The 20,695-nt window shown below is 41.1% G+C and overlaps 1 protein-coding gene across 6 annotated transcripts in view; it reads right to left on the reverse strand.

Annotated features, from left to right (window-relative positions):
* The window catches only part of unm_hu7910 (un-named hu7910), an 82,925-nt gene that overhangs the window by 5,263 nt on the left and 56,967 nt on the right, over positions 1-20,695 (reverse strand). For all 6 annotated transcript variants that reach the window (XM_034186323.1, XM_034186253.1, XM_034186398.1 and 3 more), the window contains 15 exons: positions 19,122-19,154; positions 18,881-18,916; positions 11,630-11,674; positions 11,398-11,430; positions 11,267-11,299; positions 9,065-9,100; positions 8,424-8,471; positions 7,038-7,142; positions 4,478-4,519; positions 4,299-4,387; positions 4,122-4,208; positions 3,902-4,052; positions 3,307-3,443; positions 3,103-3,201; positions 1,160-1,249 (listed from right to left, as the gene is read on the reverse strand). In XM_034186323.1, coding sequence (XP_034042214.1) covers positions 1,160-1,249; positions 3,103-3,201; positions 3,307-3,443; positions 3,902-4,052; positions 4,122-4,208; positions 4,299-4,387; positions 4,478-4,519; positions 7,038-7,142; positions 8,424-8,471; positions 9,065-9,100; positions 11,267-11,299; positions 11,398-11,430; positions 11,630-11,674; positions 18,881-18,916; positions 19,122-19,154 — 1,064 coding nt within the window. The remainder of the gene's footprint in view (positions 1-1,159; positions 1,250-3,102; positions 3,202-3,306; positions 3,444-3,901; positions 4,053-4,121; positions 4,209-4,298; positions 4,388-4,477; positions 4,520-7,037; positions 7,143-8,423; positions 8,472-9,064; positions 9,101-11,266; positions 11,300-11,397; positions 11,431-11,629; positions 11,675-18,880; positions 18,917-19,121; positions 19,155-20,695) is intronic.

Consider the following 20,695-nt stretch of genomic DNA (forward strand, 5'->3'; position numbering starts at 1 on the left):
GGAAGTGTTCAAAGCAGAGAGAACACAGAGAGGGCCGACTCCCACAAAATGATGTAATCTGGACGCCATTTTGATTGTGTGTAACTGGGGCAGCTTGGCTGCTGCAGTGGAGTGACGTTTTGGAAATAAAACTTCTCTTGAGTAGACTACAAGCTACTGTAATGCACTATTTGACTTTAGAACACAAGGAACTACTATTACAAATGTTTATTTAAACAGCTGTTATGATTGTGGAGTGTACAGAGTGGAAAATAAGGCGCTATAAGTATATTATAACATAGGCAGCCTGATCTTTTATATTTTTAGTTTTATTTTATTTATATATATATATATATATATATATATATATATATATATATAAAATTTAGTTTTATATTCTATATTTTATATTTTCTGTTGTGTTTTTAATCAGGTTCTTTTTGTCTCTTTCTCTAAAATTGTATTGTAGCATTATTAGTTATTGTTACTATTACTGTTGTTGTTGCTATTATTAATATATAAACAAAAATAAAGTAAAAAAATTACAATTTGTAATACATTTGACTCTTTTACGACAACAAACACTGAGCCATTATTATACAGTAAACAAATGCACACAAACATACTGACAGCTGCAACAGCTTAATGCTAACTTTAACATTGAAAATGTCATAGACATGCTAACGCGTTAGCATCGGTCCTGTTTTAAGTTATAAAATACATCAACTGTTTCAGAAAACCATAACAGGTCGGTTAAACATAAAAAAGGTAAATATTACTCACAGACATATGCTCTTTAAGGTTTTAGTGGGGGAAAATTAAAATGAAGTGAAATAAGACAATGAATCCACGAAGCGATCCGCAAATCACTGCTTCAATTGGTTCAAGGTTCAAAGCAAAGCCGCGCTGCAGAAAAGTTGATTACAGACCCGCTGCAGGGTCTGTAATCAATTATTTTAAACCATGACTGACAAGGTCAGGTCATTACCTGGGTGTTTGCTGAAACTGAAGGTCAAAGGTCAGTTAAATCAAAAGTTATAGTACAGAAAAACAGATGCTACAGTTAGTCGACCTTCCTGTCCCACATGGTCAGAAATAAAGTTCAAGACCATCCTATGAAAAAAGAACCCTGGCCAGTGAAAACTGGGACACGGTCCAGGTTCTGGTCTGCATTACTCACGCTGTCGTCTCCAACCCTCTGCAGAGCGTCTCCCAGGTGGAAATAAAAACGTCCATCATCTGTTCCGGGTTCACCTGATTCCAAACCCTCCTGGACAGAGACAGAATGACAAAAATGTCAGATCTGATGGAACAATGGCACCATAACTCACATGAGTCTGTATGTGAAGGTCAAAGGTCAACAAGTGGTGCAGTCAGCACTAGCTTCTTGTGTCAAATTTTTCACATACACTGTACATGCACAGCATTCTCAGTGCATCCATTCCGTCCTTGTCAACACTGCGTCACAAACTGTGCTTTTTAAAAATTTGTTCTGCAAGTTTTCTTGTGTCCACACGTAGGTAGAATAGAATAGAGCCTTTATTGTCATTGTACATATACATACATGCAATGAAATGTGTCCTCTGCATTTAACCGTCCTAATTACAGTTAGATACAATCCAACCACTAGGAGAAGTGGGCAGCCACAGTCCGGCGCCCGGGGACCAACTTCATGTAGATGTGCTGTCTTGGTCGGGGGCAGAGAAAGGAGCAGACCCTAAATAAGCATTTTTTTTTAATTGTGGAAGGAAACCCACACAGACAGGGTGATAACATGCAAACTCCACACAGACAGGGCGGGAAGCGATCCAATGACCTTGCTGTGAGGCACCAGTGCTAACCACTAAGCCACTGTGCTTAACAATCAACAAAGGTTCAACAATGAACTAGTCAGAAAAACAACTCAACTGCAAAACGCTTCCGTCTCTCTTTCTAAACACTTAAATACGCTCCGTTCAGGCAGGCGTATGATATGAAGCAAACCTTTATTTGTATTAGGCGGTGGCATTTCAGCACCATGGACAGTGGTCGACAAATTTCACAAAGCAGTCCCTACCAGGTTGAATTACATTGTTCAGGTGAGCCCTGTTAACTCATGTATGCGTAAGTCGCAATTTGGCTTTACTCGCGGTCAAGTTGTGGACCCTGGAAATTTAGACTACCAATAAAGTCTTAATTTGACCATTTTTTGGAGGGCTCGTCAGCATAGACAATGATTTCTTCTTCCTCCTCATTGCTGCTGAAGGGCAGCAATGAGGGCGGATGATTCTGTGTGGAAGATTTCTGATGATTCAAAGTTTTTGGATGCGACACCTTAGATCCTTACTGTCTGGTTAGATTGTGCCAGAATTTATACATGCGCCCATTGTGTGGCGGGTGCATCCAAAAACTTCAGATAGTCAGGAATCTTCCACACTGACGAAGCCCTCATTGCTGACCTACAGCCGGAGGAGGAAAAAAAAAAAAAAAAGATTCCGAGCGCACTCCAGATGAAGAAATCATCACCATCTAGGAAAGAATCACACTTCAAATCATTGAAACGATTATAATATGTTAAGTTAAGATGATTTTAAGGGTGTTTTTTGGTCAACTTCATTTACTCATAGTTTCAGATAACTCGCAGTCCAATTTTGTGGACCCCAACTCGCAAGAGTTAACAGGGCTCACCTGTACCCCAATTCGGTCATTAATACGCCTTAATTAAGTTCCTACTATTCCTAATTAATTCCTATTACTATTCCTAATTATTCCTAATTAAGTTCCTAATATTCTGAGAATAAATTTGGAATACAATCGGATTAAGAATTGTTGTCTCACCGGCCAGTTTATATTTTACAACTATGAACCAGATTTCTAACAGTACAAGTTTTCTTGCAGGAAAGTTCTCAGCCATCCTCAAAGACTAGTTTACTCTGAAGCAACTGCACTCCGGTTTTCATCTGGAGAAACACCTTGAAGACTAAACAAAAAGTCTTGCTGCTTTAGACTAAAGTTCTAGATAGAAGTTATAATACTCTGTTTTGTTCCAGGTCTAGTTACCATGGAGTAGACCAGACACGTGTTGTCCTTCAGGAGTCAGGAGACAAAGTCTTTTGGTTAGAGTACTCTGAAATACACATGCACCTTTAGGTATGGTATACTCTCTGCGATCTTGTTCTCAGACTTCAGGATGAAGCCGTAGTGCACCTTAGCAAATCCGCTGTTGGGGGCATTTGCCAGGACCTGGGGGTGTGGCACAGAGAGACGTGATTAAAAAACATCACCACGAGAGCACGGAGCTTAACTCCGGTCAGTGTTGGTGTTTAGAAAAACTATCACCAGACAAACCTCTTCATAGACCTTCTTGGCGCCCTTGTTGTCTCCTAGCAACAGATGGGCCACGCCCAAATCATTCTTCAGACTGATGTCCTCTGGAAAAATCTGCACCAGTCTTTCCAGAGTTACTAAAGATCCACGCATCCGACCTGAGAATAAAGACCACGGTGTGAAATCACTTTGAAGGATTCAGTCACTTCCTGGACACATTTGAGTTGTTACAGTTGGATTTTGTGCGGTTGAACACAAATCCCCTTAAAAGTTTCCCATCATGCACCGTTTCGTGGATATAACCGAAGCGGACTGGTCAGTCCAAGGGTTTTCGGTCAGGTTCAGTCTGGTTTGCTGGTGACAGGCAGACTATAAAAGCCACTCAAGACTATAAAAGCTGCTCACTTTTACAGATCCTGATTGTATGCAGGTGTTGGGTAACAGCAGCTGATGGAGCTGATTCCGATGCGTCCTCTCCTAATTACTCCATATCTAAACTAAAACAGGTCAAAAGCTCAATGTGCAAGGAGATTCTTTTTGGCTTCATCGTACTTTTGGATCCTCTGTAAACTCATTACTTAACATCGTGTCCTATGTGATGTTCGCACTGCGTTACCGAGGAACTGCTGCCTTTCGGCTCGCCTTTTCAGCGCGGCTCTCAGGAGGTCAGAGGTCGCATCGGGGAGCTCGGCTGCCTCTCTGTAGCTGTTGATGGCCTTCTGCAGCATGTCGTTGCTCCGCAGCTTCTCGGCCAGGTCGTCCTCCGTCTGCAGACACACACGTGTGGTGACTCCAGGTCAGCACGCGATTGTGCAGAAGCCGTGCAGAAGCCGTACCTGAGCTTTTCCGTAGCGAGCAGAGGGGCTGTGTGGATATCGCTGCACCAGTGACTCAAACGCTCTCAGAGCCTCCTCTAATTTCCCCTGACACAGACAGGGCAGAGACAACAGCAGCAAAGTCAGACATCTGTCACGCGTTTAAAAACTGGACCCGTGCAAATTCACTTTTTTTACCTTCTTGCGCAGCTTTTCTGCAGAGTTGATGTCAGCTTTAATGGTTTTATCAAACTTATTCAACAGCTTTGGTTTCTTCTTCTTTGCTGCTGATGAAGAAAGACGAAAACAGCAGAGAGTGAAAACAAAAGAACAGTCAGGAGAGATTTACAGACAATCAAAAAGTCTTCAGCTTTTACCAGTTTCTTTCATCTTCTCCTCAGGATGTCTCTCTGTTGTCCCTGCCGAGACAAACGTTCATATTTATTAACCAAAAAACAAACAAACAAACAAACAAACAAACCCCATTTAAAATACTTTGGTAAGAAGTCAGTCAGTTCTATGCAGATGCTGAGGTCCATCAGGTCGGTGCTGATCTCCGGAGAAAGTTACAACACAAGATGACATAAATTAGACTGATATATCAGTTGAGACTATCAGCTAATGTGGGACTTTCACAAACATACTGGTAACATACTGGTATTGAGCCGAGTATTCCTTTAACTAGTAATGACTTCATGACTTTCTTTGCAAATAAAATTTTAATTATTAGAGAAAAAGTTATTCATAACCATTCCAAAGACATATCTTTATGTTCGACTGCTTTCAGTGATGCCGGTATTTGGTTAGACTCTTTCTCTCTGATTGTTCTGTCTGAGTTATTTTCATTAGTTACTTCCTCCAAACCATCAACATGTCTATTAGACCCCATTCCTACCAGGCTGCTCAAGGAAGCCCTACCATTATTTAATGCTTCGATCTTAAATATGATCAATCTATCTTTATTAGTTGGCTATGTACTGCAGTAATTAAACCATTACTTAAAAAGCCATCACTTGACCCAGCTATCTTAGCAAATTATAGGCCAATCTCCAACCTTCCTTTTCTCTCAAAAATTCTTGAAAGGGTAGTTGTAAAACAGCTAACTGATCATCTGCAGAGGAATGGTCTATTTGAAGAGTTTCAGTCAGGGTTTAGAATTCATCATAGTACAGAAACAGCATTAGTGAAGGTTACAAATGATCTTCTTATGGCCTCAGACAGTGGACTCATCTCTGTGCTTGTTCTGTTAGACCTCAGTGCTGCTTTTGATACTGTTGACCATAAAATTTTATTACAGAGATTAGAGCATGCCATAGGTATTAAAGGCACTGCGCTGCGGTGGTTTGAATCATATTTATCTAATAGATTACAATTTGTTCATGTAAATGGGGAGTCTTCTTCACAGACTAAGGTTAATTATGGAGTTCCACAAGGTTCTGTGCTAGGACCGATTTTATTCACTTTATACATGCTTCCCTTAGGCAGTATTATTAGAAAGCATTGGTTAAATTTTCATTGTTACGCAGATGATACCCAGCTTTATCTATCCATGAAGCCAGAGGGGACACACCAATTAGTTAAACTGCAGGAATGCCTTTCAGACATAAAGACATGGATGACCTCTAATTTCCTGCTTTTAAATTCAGATAAAACTGAAGTTATTGTACTTGGCCCCACAAATCTTAGAAACATGGTGTCTAACCAGATCCTTACTCTGGATGGCATTACCCTGACCTCTAGTAATACTGTGAGAAATCTTGGAGTCATTTTTGATCAGGATATGTCCTTCAATGCGCATATTACGTAATTATTGTATGGCCTTGCCTTACAATATAAAGCGCCTTGGGGCAACTGTTTGTTGTGATTTGGCGCTATATAAATAAAATCGATTGATTGATTGATTGATATTAAGCAAATATGTAGGACTGCTTTTTAGCATTTGCGCAATATCTCTAAAATTAGAAAGGTCTTGTCTCAGAGTGATGCTGAAAAACTAATTCATGCATTTATTTCTTCTAGGCTGGACTATTGTAATTCATTATTATCAGGTTGTCCTAAAAGTTCCCTGAAAAGCCTTCAGTTAATTCAAAATGCTGAAGCTAAAGTACTGACAGGGACTAGAAGGAGAGAGCATATCTCACCCATATTGGCCTCTCTTCATTGGCTTCCTGTTAATTCCAGAATAGAATTTAAAATTCTTCTTCTTACTTATAAGGTTTTGAATAATCAGGTCCCATCTTATCTTAGGGACCTCATAGTACCATATCACCCCAGTAGAGCGCTTCGCTCTCAGACTGCAGGCTTACTTGTAGTTCCTAGGGTTTGTAAGAGTAGAATGGGAGGCACAGCCTTCAGCTCCTCTCCTGTGGAACCAGCTCCCAATTCGGATCAGGGAGACAGACACCCTCTCTACTTTTAAGATTAAGCTTAAAAACTTTCCTTTTTGAAAAATCTTATAGTTAGGGCTGGATCAGGTGACCCTGAACCATCCCTCGGTTATGCTGCTATAGACTTAGACTGCTGGGGGGTTCCCATGATGCACCCAGTGTTTCTTTTTATTCACCTCTTTTTGCTCTGTATGCACCACTCTGCATTTAATCATTAGTGATTGATCTCTGCTCTCTTCCACAGCATGTCTTTTTCCTGATTCTCCCCCTCAGCCCCAACCAGTCCCAGCAGAAGACTGCCCCTCCCTGAGACTGGTTCTGCTGGAGGTTTCTTCCTGTTAAAAGGGAGTTTTCCTCCCCACTGTCGCCAAGTGCTTGCTCATAGGGGGTCGTTTTCACCGTTGGGGTTTTTCTGTAATTATTGTATGGCCTTGCCTTACAATATAAAGCTCCTTGGGGCGACTGTTTGTTGTGATTTGGCGCTATATAAATAAAATTGATTTGATTTGATTTAACAGTGAGACCCTTCTGCTGTGACAAAAGAACTCACCCTCAGGGTCTGAGCCACTCCTGGTTCTTCTGGGTTCTTCGGTCTGTGTTTGCACAGAAGGTTTCACTGAAGGTTCAGGCTGCGTCTCTGCTGTTCTTATAGGATCTGACAGAGGAAAAATGGTTCTTTAGCCGATTTGTGTGGATGAAGGTCTTAAAGGGTTAATTTAAGGAAATGTTAAGGTAATTGGGGTCAAGGCCAAGGAAATTGGTTCATAGCCTGATTTGGAGCAAAAGTGGCACACATATGTAGGTGGCTTCTGAAACTGCTCAGTCAATTATTCAGGGGAAGCTCAAGAACATTAAAGTCAGATTTACACCAGGCAAAGGTTTGTGATATTAACTGGAAAGTTTTCTCCTAAACAAGGTGACCGCATCTTTACCAACACTCGTCTGTTAATTAGTCCTCTTCAGAGTCCCTTCAGGTCTGACTTCTTTAAATCCCTCAGTAGGACTGTTGAGGGATCGTTTATTTGCAGAGTTCAAATAGTTTTAAATACTATAACAGAGCGAGAAGGAGTCTAGTCATGACAAAAGGAGGGCATGGAGGAGTCTAAATATTAAGGAAGATATCAAAGAAGCTGAATGGACGATAACTTGTTTAACAGCTCAATAACAAACCATTAACACCCGAATGAAATTACTGCAACACAAGTGGCTAATGAGGACACAGATGACCCCTGAGAGACTGAATAAATGGCTCCCTGCCATTCCAGATACATGTGCGAAATGTCTGACTGAGAAAGGTTTTTTAATTCATTGTGTATGGGAATGCTCTAAGTTGGTAGCTTTTTGGAAAAATGGTTGTCCATAATCTAAGTAAAACCACAAGTGTTCAAGTTCCATGCTCAGCAAAACTTTGTATTTTGGGGATATATCCTAATAACTTTTACTCTCACTCCAAGTGTAAGATCTTTATTAACTTTGGCCTCCTGCAGGCCAGGAGGATGGTGGCTGTGTTGTGGAGAGAGACTGAAGTATCATCTGCACAGTCCTGGATTAGAGCGATGGTGAGGTGTGTTGCATTAGAAAAGCTAACCTATGTAATTAGGGGTAATGCACAAGAATTTGAAGAGGTCTGGACACCCTTAATGGAATTCCTAAGGCAATGATAGCTTATATTTATTTGTAAGACAGTGTGAATTTCTTTTTTTTTTCCTCTCTTTTTGTGTGTGTGCAGGCAGCGGGATGCATTCCACTGTGCAATTAGTGTGGTGTGTATTGACGTGTGTTGTTAAATTTCTATTGAAAATCAATAAAAAACGTTCTAAAAAAATATTATAACAGAACATCACCACTGAGAATAAAAGGTCATAAACCATTTTTAAGCCCATAAGAAACATTTCATCTTATTTCAGGCTTTGTGCTGAGATAACTCGTACTATACCTGCTTCCTGTGTAAATTTGGAGCTCGTCAAATACTGTCCAGATTCCACTGTGTGTGTACACACACACACACACACACACACACACACACACACACACACACACACACACACACACACACACACACACACACACACAGAAACTGATTACACATCATTCACAATACTTAATGGGTAAATCTATAAAAACTGTACTTCTTTCTATTGTGCAGTTTTTACACATTTTCTTCTTTATTTCTGTTAGAAAACAGTTTACCAGAAATTAAACCTCAAATACACCACTGGATAAATCCCCCTTTCAGTTAGTCTTAAGTTATCGTTAGGGTAGCGACAGAGCTAGCGGCTTTAGCCTGATCATTACCACGGCTCCAAAAGCCAAACGAGCAAAAGTCTTCTGCAAAGAAATGTTTTCTGAGGGTAAGATGTCGTGACATGAAGACATTTCTGTACTGCCATCAGTTTGTCAGACTTATAATTCGGGGCTCCAGGAAGTGTGCAGACACGTTTCAACACAAGTACGTACAAATTAAATTTACATTACAATTCTCTAAATCCACAAACGACCTCAACTGAAGCAAACAAAAGAAAGAAACAATACAACAGAATAAAAATGGAGATCATATTTTCTAAGTGTTTATCTCACCTACGGTCTCCTTTGGCAGCGGCTCTTCAACTAAAACTGGATCAACAACAAAAAACACAAAACACCGTCAAACACTTTGGGTGTTTCTTCACATGTTTGCAGCTCAAAAAGAATCTGAGATGTTAAAACAAACAGGTTTGAAATCCATCAGGAGATGATGCTCGTGTCTGGAGTTTGAGGTGGAGTTCAGGTCCTGGATGATCAGGTTTGGAGTTAGAGAGGACTGGGGTCAGTGAAGCTCCAGAGACCTGGACGGGCTGTGGAACCACTGACAGTCAGCTCTCATCTCCAACCCCCGTTGCTTCAGGTCCAGTTTCGTGTTTGAGCTTAGCGGGTTTATGTTTGGTATTAAGGTTTGAGTTGTTATCTGTTCAGCAGATCTTCCTTTAAACTTTCATGAGGTTATCTCATCCATTCCTTTAACACACTTTAAGGTCCAATTGATTACAACTATCAGCTAACAGCAACACCTCCTGCAAATATCTGAAGGTAGGACGGTTTGGTGGGACTGAAAGAGTTTGGGCGTGTTCAGAGGAGGGGTGTGGGGTATATAGTGAGAAGGATCCTGAGGATGGAGCCGATGGGCCAGGCAGGTTTTTGGTATCAGTTAAGGTGCCCAAACCGAACTCACAATCCAGCCTCAGTGTACCAAGACCTGCACAAACTCGTATGGTGGCCATAAAGATTCCAGGCAGGACGTCTGGACCATCTATAACAATGTTCTAGAGTTATGGGAAAACAATACAGCAAAAATGATGACAAAAGTCAAGCCCAGTTTGTACAGGAGCCAAAAGTTGCTACAACTTTTGGCTGCAGCTGTCACTCCTGGACAGCCGTGGTACAGTTTGGTGTCGGTGTTGTCACATGGAGACTGGGCTGTAAAAGGTCATATCTCACTCATATCAACTCCATCTTTAAAAAGAAAATACATGCCGGTTGATGAATTGTCAGTCTGGGCTGGGTTTTGTCTCCAAATGTAATATGGTTTAATTTGGCTTTCAAATTATATTCTTGTATTTTGTGATCAATAAATGTACGTCTCCACTTCTTTGTAACCCGTCGTGGATTCAGAAAAAAGCCCCACATGGCAGACGCCAGAATAAGACTGAAAGATGATGATTACATACGTTAAAGTGGCGTCTCTGATTTCACTCCTGCTGTGTTCACACACGGAGATGTGTAGAAATACTGTTACTCTGTGTGGCGCTCCACAGAAATACAAACATCCCTACGTCAGCCTGCGGATCCGCAGGCTGCTAGCTTAGCCGGTAACACAAAGGGCTGGGAGCTGGTCCATGTCACGGCTGTCCTGTTAAACGTGGCCACTCCTCCGACTCCGTGATCACAGAAGCGTCTTCCTCAGCGAGACTGGCTGGTGTCCCTCACGTAGCAGCTTAGCTTAGCATGGTGTGACGCTAACCACAAACATGGCCAATTCCACACTTTCGGGAGAGGAAACACGCTTTAAGAATTTCCTCCTGACCACAGGAAAAGAAAGGATATGATCCCTTTTTGAAGACCATTGTCACGCTGTGCTGGGCTCAACTTCTGCTCTGTCCCAGAGGGACTTCTTAAAAAAATAAAAAAAATATCATCTTTGGAAAATCTTTTTAGAAAATCTGCCCACCTAATTAGTAACACTAGTCATGTGACTATATCTTTTGCAAAATACACATTTTAACCATTTTGACATATTCACTGTTAAAGTCCACAACAAACACCGATTTCATAAAAAAATACCCCCCCCAATTCATTTTAGGGGCATGACCCGAGATGATGTCACCAAACTTCATATTTGTGACAGCTTGACATTTCTGAGGGTTTATCTGCAGCAGGTGAAATCAGGCTAATTTCTCCATGGGCACCAAAGACAAAACAAAATAATATTTTCATAATTATTTACAAGAGTTAGCAAACAGGTACCAAAAACCTGCTTGTCCCTGGATGACATCCTCAGGATCCTTCTCACCATATAGCCCACGCCCCTCCTCTAAACACGCCCAAACCAGCTCAATCTCAAAAAAGAAGATAAAGACAACAGGGTGAGATAGAGACAGATGATCTGCTGGGGCGCCCCCTAGTGGAAGCAGAAGAGAAGTTCTGCTGTTTCTTGTACTAGTAGCGCTAATTCTTTGTTACTACCATTATAGCTAACAAGAGCAGCTAACCAGCTCTGCCTCATCCTAAAGTCAAAGTTCTCACCTCCAGTGGTGTCGATATGTTCAACTTTAACTTCTGAAAGACAACAATAAATACAGCAAGTGTCAAAGACCAGCAGGAGAAAGGGGAAAAAAAACCCCTGAATATTTAGTAACGGCAGAGATTTTACCGACCGAAACGATGGTCACTGTCTTCTCGAGGATCATCTAAAAAGAACAAACATCAGCGGGAATTTATTAGAAATTAAACAGAGACGCACAATAAGTTTAAGGTCACGTTCAAATGCCACAGATGAAACCTGGCTGCGTGACAACATGAATCCTTCAGCGATTACACTGACACATGGTCTGACTTTAAAATCATCACTAAAAGTAGTTATGGTGAAAAAAAAGCTGTTGAACAAACCTGGGACAAAGTCATCTTCAACCAGTGGAGGCAGAGGGACAGCAGCTGTAGGTCAAAGGTTAAAAACACAGAAGCTGACTGCTAGCATGAGAACAGTGAGATGATGATGATGATGTGGGAGAAGGTGAGGATGAGGAAGATGCAGAGAAATCAGGATGGAGGGTGATTCTCTTAATGTGCCAGGTGATGCTGCGTGTTCAGCCAATCACAGCGTTGTGCATTTACAAGTGTAATTAGTAAGAAGGTCGCTGCCAGAGAATACATTTTTGTTATCGATAAATCTGTTAATGATTCATGCTTAATTCAAAGAATAAGGGCAACTCCTTCAAAGTGGAGCTGGACACACACACACAGCTTGTGTGCTATTGATGCTGCAGATAGGGCCCATCAACTCTGCCTGTCTCACCTGGCAAATGTCAGTATTTATAGACATAAAACAGAAAAAAATGACATTTAGCACTAGCAAAATGATTGACTGACACCAGTATACGTTTAAAAAGTATGTTATCAAGTTCAAAACTGTACTCTTATGTTAGGGGGTCGATCCACCACATGGATCTGATTAACAATGAAAAGTGTTATTCAGACATAATGCTGAACAATGTTTACCACCCCGTGACCTTTCATCTTGAAGAAAGGTCGTCACTGTAAAAGCTTTAATTGAGAGGTTGACTGCTGCTTTTACAGACAGACAGACACTTTAATGTCCCTGTGGGAAAATTTGTCTTGGACTTCTCAGAAATTGTGACCCATACAGAGATACAGAACAAGACACAAACAGTTAATAACAGTGAATAAAAAGTAAAAAGAATAAAAATAAATTAGTAAAAAACATACAAGTACTAAGACCTCCTACTGAACCTGGATGTTAGCGGTGTTTGTTATATTTGTTAAAGACTGTGATTGATATAGGAACAAAGGAGTTTCTATATCTATTCAGTCTGCAGTGGGGGACTCTGAATCGCCTGCCTGATGGTAGCAACTCGTATTGTGTGCAGGACATGGGAGGAGTCAGAAAGAATTCTGTCCACTTGCTTCATCACACACTGATCAAAAATTGACTCAGGATTGTCATACAAGGAATAGCTCCATTATGAGAGGAGCAACTTAAGCCTGGGTCCCACCGAATAATAAACCATGAATAAGCCATGAATGACCCACGTGTGGGTGTGTCAGCCAATTATGGAAAGAATCAGTATCACGATTATTTAGGTAAATACTGAAATCATGATTATTCAAACGATTTTTTTTTTAGTTACACAATGCATTTATTCAGCATTTCTCACTTAAAAAAAAAAAATGTTATAGACAATGTGTGCAAAACCTCCAAATTGAAAATGTACTGTACCTTACCTGTATAAAACATAAAATGAATAAAATATATATTAAAAATATATATTATTTTTGTTTTCCTCTCCCTTCCCTGTTGTCACTGACCACTTGGTCAGTGTCTTTGGGCATCTCCCTGACTTGTGCTACTCGGACATAGTGCAGCTGCATTGTTTTTGTTTCAATTTATGTTCACTTGTAATTAAAATAAATCAATAAATGGTTCTTTAGAAACCTTTCATCTGTAAATTAAAACCACCTGTTTATTTCAGATTAGATAATTTCTTGTTTAACATAAGGAACCTCTGACATTTATTTTTAGACAAAATAACATGGACATTTGTACATTTTTTATTTTTTTTTAAGTCTGGTAGATTATATCTCATTTCAACCAGAAAAACAGACACTGTACATAAATACAAATATTATAAATGCAACAGGAAATAATTTAACAATGACTGCAGTGTGATTGTAAAGTACGATTACTGTGACATAAACCTCATGAATCATGAATTTTTTTTTAATGGTCATTTCAACTTGTAATTTCGCCAAAATATGTAATTGCCTTTAATGTTATCAGGACAGAGTCATTTCTAAAATATGAATTTGAACACAATAAGTGGAGAGCTTCTATTTGTGCAAATGTCTTTGGACTTTGATTCATGGACATTTTTAATGATCCGTTCATTTATTGTTAAAATATAAAATGAAACAGCTTTTTAAAAAATAATAAAATAGTTGCTGTTGAAAGAGCCTTTTATTTAGAAGCAGGTGATGTTCTGCTGGATTCTCGGGAAACAGATGAAGGTCTCTTCTGCAGCTTTGAACTCTGGTGGTGTTGCTGAAGAGCAGAGATGTTTTCTTTCGACTGGACTTCGTGGTGTTAAGCTCATCAATGGAAGTTTGGTTGTCTGCACAGCAAATGTTCCTGATTGGGACAAATAAAAATATTTCTTTAAATATAAAGAAACACTAAACAGTTTATATATAAAAAAAAAGGGGAAAAAACCGGGGAAAAACGATGGGAAAAAAAGCCCGAAAAAATAAGTTAAACTTGAGCTTTTGTGGTGTCTGGAAAAAGCTGTAGCTTTATTTGGTAAAAATAAAAACGACTGAACCATTTACAAATTAAAGCGTTCACTCAGATCAGCTGTGCTAAAAGGCTACGCTAACGTTAGCCGATCAGTAAACGTCACGTTTTATTTTTACATTATTCTCACCTCGATAAAGCTGCAGAACTAAACTCCGTTGGTCAAACTGGGACTTCGCATATATCCAAAAAGTGGGAGATTTCGGACTGAGTGGGTTTGCTCCATCACCCCGGATGCCTGCCTCGGTCTGCCCAGGAATGATGCCTGAAGGCCGGCTTCTCCGTGCGGATTGGCTCGCTGTCGTGGTTCGATCGATATTCCACCAAGACGTCAGTCCTCCCTCGGTCGGCGTCACTCCGAAAAGTAGCTGAAAAACTTCTCCCAGCAGGGTGATGTGAGAATCGTTCTACTGCTTTTTAAAGCTTTTTTGTGGTTCAGGCGACGCAAATTCAAGAAGGCGATCGTTGAACTTTTTTCAGGTTGTGGAAACAGCCAGAGTGTGACGTAGCAATCCCGCCTCCTTGCCGCTTCCGAAGCGACGCGTCTGACGTCATGCGTCTTGGGACACGTTGACGGATTGGCCTGATGAAAGGCCCTTAAATCATTTCACTCGATTATACGAGTTTGGAGATCGTTTGATACAAATATCGATAGCGCGATTGAAATTCGGTTAATTGCACAGTCCTAGTGTCAGTGATTATTCGAAGAATTATCCACGTTTTCATCTATCATGTATCTGCTACAACCCCTGGCAATAATTATGGAATCACCGGCCTCGGAGGATGTTCATTAAGTTGTTTAATTTTGTAGAAAAAAAGCAGATCACAGACATGACACAAAACTAAAGTCATTTCAAATGGCAACTTTCTGGCTTTAAGAAACACTATAAGAAGTCAGGAAAAATAATTGTGGCAGTCAGTAACAGTTACTTTTTTAGACCAAGCAGAGGGAAAAAAAAATATGGACTCACTCAATTCTGAGGAAAAAATTATGGAATCACCCTGTAAATTTTCATCCCCAAAACTAACACCTGCATCAAATCAGATCTGCTCGTTAGTCTGCATCTAAAAAGGAGTGATCACACCTTGGAGAGCTGTTGCACCAAGTGGACTGACATGAATCATGGCTCCAACACGAGAGATGTCAATTGAAACAAAGGAGAGGATTATCAAACTCTTAAAAGAGGGTAAATCATCACGCAATGTTGCAAAAGATGTTGGTTGTTCACAGTCAGCTGTGTCTAAACTCTGGACCAAATACAAACAACATGGGAAGGTTGTTAAAGGCAAACATACTGGTAGACCAAGGAAGACATCAAAGCGTCAAGACAGAAAACTTAAAGCAATATGTCTCAAAAATCGAAAATGCACAACAAAACAAATGAGGAACCAATGGGAGGAAACTGGAGTCAACGTCTGTGACCAAACTGTAAGAAACCGCCTAAAGGAAATGGGATTTACATACAGAAAAGCTAAACGAAAGCCATCATTAACACCTAAACAGAAAAAAACAAGGTTACAATGGGCTAAGGAAAAGCAATCGTGGACTGTGGATGACTGGATGAAAGTCATATTCAGTGATGAATCTCGAATCTGCACTGGGCAAGGTGATGATGCTGGAACTTTTGTTTGGTGCCTTTCCAATGAGATTTATAAAGATGACTGCCTGAAGAGAACATGTAAATTTCCACAGTCATTGATGATATGGGGCTGCATGTCAGTTAAAGGCACTGGGGAGATGGCTGTCATTACATCATCAATAAATGCACAAGTTTACGTTGATATTTTGGACACTTTTCTTATCCCATCAATTGAAAGGATGTTTGGGGATGATGAAATCATTTTTCAAGATGATAATGCATCTTGCCACAGAGCAAAAACTGTGAAAACATTCCTTGCAAAAAGACACATAGGGTCAATGTCATGGCCTGCAAATAGTCCAGATCTTAATCCAATTGAAAATCTGTGGTGGAAGTTGAAGAAAATGGTCCATGACAAGGCTTCAACCTGCAAAGCTGATCTGGCAACAGCAATCAGAGAAAGTTGGAGCCAGATTGATGAAGAGTACTGTTTGTCACTCATTAAGTCCATGCCTTAGAGACTGCAAGCTGTTATAGAAGCCAGAGGTGGTGCAACAAAATACTAGTGATGTGTTGGAGCGTTCTTTTGTTTTTCATGATTCCATAATTTTTTCCTCAGAATTGAGTGATTCCATATTTTTTGCCCTCTGCTTGGTCTAAAAAAGTAACCGTTACTGACTGCCACAATTTTTTTTTTCCTGATTTCTTAAAGTGTTTCTTAAAGCCAGAAAGTTGCCATTTGAAATGACTTTAGTTTTGTGTCATGTCTGTGATCTGCTTTTTTTTTTTTTTTTTTTTTTTTTTTTACAAAATTAAAAAAAGTGAATGAACTGAATCAACTGATGAATGAAGTTCAACTGAATGAACATCCTCCGAGGCCGGTGATTCCATAATTTTTGCCAGGGGTTGTACTAAGGTGCCTCTATGTGCCTCTGTAACCCGCATGTGCCACATAGCAGCCTCTAGTGAGCCATGACCAACCTGTCAGAGTCTGGAATGGCTCGCATCAGCCAGGCTAAGCCACAATAGCGCCATGATAATGTGATGTTGGCGCACGTTTAAGCATGATGGGTTTGGTTCAAACCTCCAGCCCTCCCACACCTGGTCCCTTTAAAGTGTGGTTTTTCAATTCACAGCAGCATAGTAGAGAAGCTTGAATTTTCGACTGGACTGGGTTAGGGGAACCCAAGGAAACCACCTGGACAACTGAGAGCCTTCACAGAAAAATTCACAGCAGCATTTAAAGATGTCACATTTTTTAAATGCAGTCCAAAAATAGACGCTCCAGTACAGACCCGAGGTTGTCCGCTGTCCACCAGGCTGCTGTCCACCTGTAATGCACCAGACCAGCTAGAACCGAACAAAGGGTTCCTGGACAGCCGCCTCTGTGCTCCTCGCTGGCTCCATGGCTCGCTGGCTTTATTTCTTCTGTGGCTTTAAACACACACACACCGTGATCCCACTTTTGACTTTATGTTCGTCCGTTTATTTCTGCAAAATCTCTCTTTTGCACGTGCGCTGCTGTTCTGCATACACAATGAGGTGGCAGCTTTAAGTATATACACCTGCTCATGTCGATCACATAAAAAACAAAAAAAACTATTTCTTCTGCAGCTTACAAGTCAAGTGATACAACTTTTAACTTTGTGTTATGTCTTCAAAATTGCTCTTTTGTGCGCTCTCCTTCTGTGTTGGTGCACAGCTCTGCTCTGCTTTTAGTGGCTTCACTGGAGTTATTTCTTCCGCAGCTTTAAACACAGCCACTTTCACGCAGTCACCCAAATTTTAACTTTGTGTTCATCCATTATTCCACATGGAGCAAGAAAGAGGAAAAAAAAAAAACGTCCAGATGAAACAATCCTCTGTGATTCCAGAAGTGATTAGAGGTGTTTTCAGCATCCAAGGTTTGGCAGAAAATGATTAATCCGCTACAAAATAATTATTTTATATACAGCGTCCAGCGCACCGAGCAGGTGGGATTGTGTGTGCAAGAAGGCAGCCGCTCCAAAAACAGCCTCAGGTCCCGTGTAGCTGCCAGGTGCACGGATAACGGACTTTTAGCACGTAAGCACCACACAAATGCCTCTAAAACCTCGTACACAAACTGTGCCACGCTGTTGTTGCTAAATTTTGAAAATCTTGAAACTAGCACCACGCTCAGAGAGGAGCCTCATTAACTGAAGATAACATCTCTAAGAGCCACTCAGAGCCATGAAACTCCAACCATAGTTGAAGAAACCCTCTGGTAGCAAAGAAAACATGCTGCGTGGCTCATTATTCATCTTTCTTTATTCTGTGGGACCAGGCTTTATGGGTGTAAAGCGCACCAAGATTTCTTAAGCCTGGTTCACACGGCAAGACTTTAAAACTGTCTGAAGGTTTCCAGTACCTGAGAGACCACAAACATGGAGATAAAAAACATCATAGATCCAACAGGTTTGGTGGTACAGTGTGTGGTGTGTGCAGCCACACGGTGAGGACAACACACCACACACCAACAGATTTTACACACCAACATTCCCAGGTCAGACAGGAAATCTCACAAAACCTCTCGAGATTAAACGTGACTTCAGAGTAAACAAACGGAGATAGTTTGTGGACTATTCTTAACAGAGAAAAAAGATACAAAAAGAAAAAGCATGGTTTAAAGGAGTGGAGACAGCGCGACCACCAGACTCTCTGGTGCACCATAACAGTTGTTTTGATTTTATTTTCCGCTCTGTGCGTCCATCACCTCGCTTTCTGATTGGCTGCACGTCACACTCAGCAGGCTGCTCGTTTGTGGTCGGAGGACACAAAACACACTGAGATATCGGGCCAAGACAATCCAACATGTTGGATATCCCCGATTTGAGGTCTGAGTGCTCCTGACATCCTTCCGAGCAGATCAGAGCGCTCTGATCGCATCACACACGGCAGGAATATCCGATAAGATTATCTTTAGAGCATCACAATAGTCGGGGCGTCCTTAAGATTATCAGAAGGGAAGATCGGGTCCCAAATCAGCCTAATTATCTTACCGTGTGAACCAGGCATAACTCAGCTACAGAAAAACAACATGCACAAGTCCGCAAACCCCGACGTCAGCCTGCGAACCGTGATGCCAGTCTGTGAACGGACACACGTGCAGCTTTAGTGTGAGATTCTTGAGAAATCAGAGTGTTTCATAGTATTTAATGTGTTAATGTGCACAAACTCAAAAAGCTTCATCCAAAGAACAGCAGAGACACATGCAGCAGCATGAAGACTGACCTTGGATTTCAGACTCCACATCCTGAGACCCAGAAACTGACAAGAGTCAGACAGACAGAGTGAGGATGTCTGAAGCATTCATGTGATCACAGTGAAAACATTAACCAGTGCATTCAAATTTAGCAGCCACACAGGCAGAGACACTGTGCAAGAAAATGACACACAAATGTCTCATGGGGGGTCAGCAAGAAAAAGAAAGGCTTTTTTACTGGCTGATTACAGTTTGTGTTTATCTACATACCTTCAGCGTTGGTGTCAGGCGACGGGTCAATCTCTAATCAATAAAAATAAATAAATTTCAAAGATAAGAACTGGCATCGAGCAGTAATTTTTCATTTATTCATTTTGCAATTTTCTGAATCCGACACAAAGCTTCACTAAACAAAAATACTCCAAGAGTCTGCACTGTTTTCCATCTGACACACACACACACACACACACACACCCACACACCAATGTCAGCACTCAACAGCACACCAGGAACCATTTGAGGATTTAGGACCTTGCTCAAAGGCATCTTAGTGAGTTTCTGACAGGAACCGGACCAGGATACCTTCAGGTCATCAGCCGGCTTCTGTAATCTTTAATAGTAATGTAATGTCTAGTAATGAGTGCACAGATTTGGGGTTTTATTGCTAATTTATCAGCCGGTGGTGGTTCTGGAAAGCTAAAGTCAAAAAGTGCTGGACTGGAGCACAAATGGTGACATGAATTTTTTCTACTTTATCATCACCCACCTAAGAGTAAAAGATGTCTGACACTGTGCCATTTTCCACCTGTCTGCTTGTTTTGCTCTTCTTCTGCATGACAGTGATGCACCCAGCACAGGTTGTGGATTACTCTAGTGCGGGTCCTAATGCTTTGCCACCTATTGAGCCTCGACCACAGGTCAAAGTTTTGTCCTCTGCTGCTGCCACTCCTAAACCACTGCAAACGCCTGCTTCTATCATCACTAACCATAAGAAACTTAAGATTATTCGTTCATCATCACTGTTCATGCTACTTGTTATCTTACAAGGAGGGGACCTTGAGACTAATCCTGGACCACCCAAATACCGGTGCCAGATCTGTGATAAAGCCGCCCACTGTGGCCTGAAAGCAGTACAGTGGGACTGTTGTGATGACTGGCTGCATGCTGAGTGCACGGTGATGCCTACAGACTTTACCAGACTTCAGCTAACAGCAGCATGTCATTATAAGTGACACGGCTGACAAAAACACATTTGATAGTTTGTCTTTTTCACTGAGTGAGAGTATTGGAGTGAGAGTACCTGTTGCTGTCTCCTCTCCTCACTCTAACTGTTCTAGAAGGCGGCCGCCTCCGAGGAAGCTGAAATGCATGACCGTTAACTGTAGGAGCCTAAGATCTCAGAATAAGCAGTTGGACCTTTTATTACTCTGTGAGACACACAAACCTGATGTTGTGTTCGGCACTGAGTCACATCTTGACAGCTCCTTTTCTAGTGGTGAGGTATTTCCACCAGCTTTTGATGTTTATCGTAGGGACTGAGTTGATGGAGGTGGTGGTGTTTTGGCAAATCAAGATCTAATTTCATCTGCAGAACCTACTTTAGAGTCAGATTGTGAGGGTATATGGGCCAGGATTACCATCCGAGGTCACCAACCTCTTTGTCTTGGTTCATTTTACAGACAACCTACAGGAGACCCCTACAATATTCATGAGCTTGATGTGTCCCTTGCTAAACTGCCAAGTTGAAGAGTGCCTAACATCTTATAATCAGTGGACTTTAATGTCCCTGATATCAACTGGAGAGGTGAGTGCTCTTCCGATGCCAATGTTACCTCTGGAGTGCC

This window comes from Thalassophryne amazonica, chromosome 1 (genome assembly GCF_902500255.1).
Source record: "Thalassophryne amazonica chromosome 1, fThaAma1.1, whole genome shotgun sequence".
Taxonomy (NCBI): domain Eukaryota; kingdom Metazoa; phylum Chordata; class Actinopteri; order Batrachoidiformes; family Batrachoididae; genus Thalassophryne; species Thalassophryne amazonica.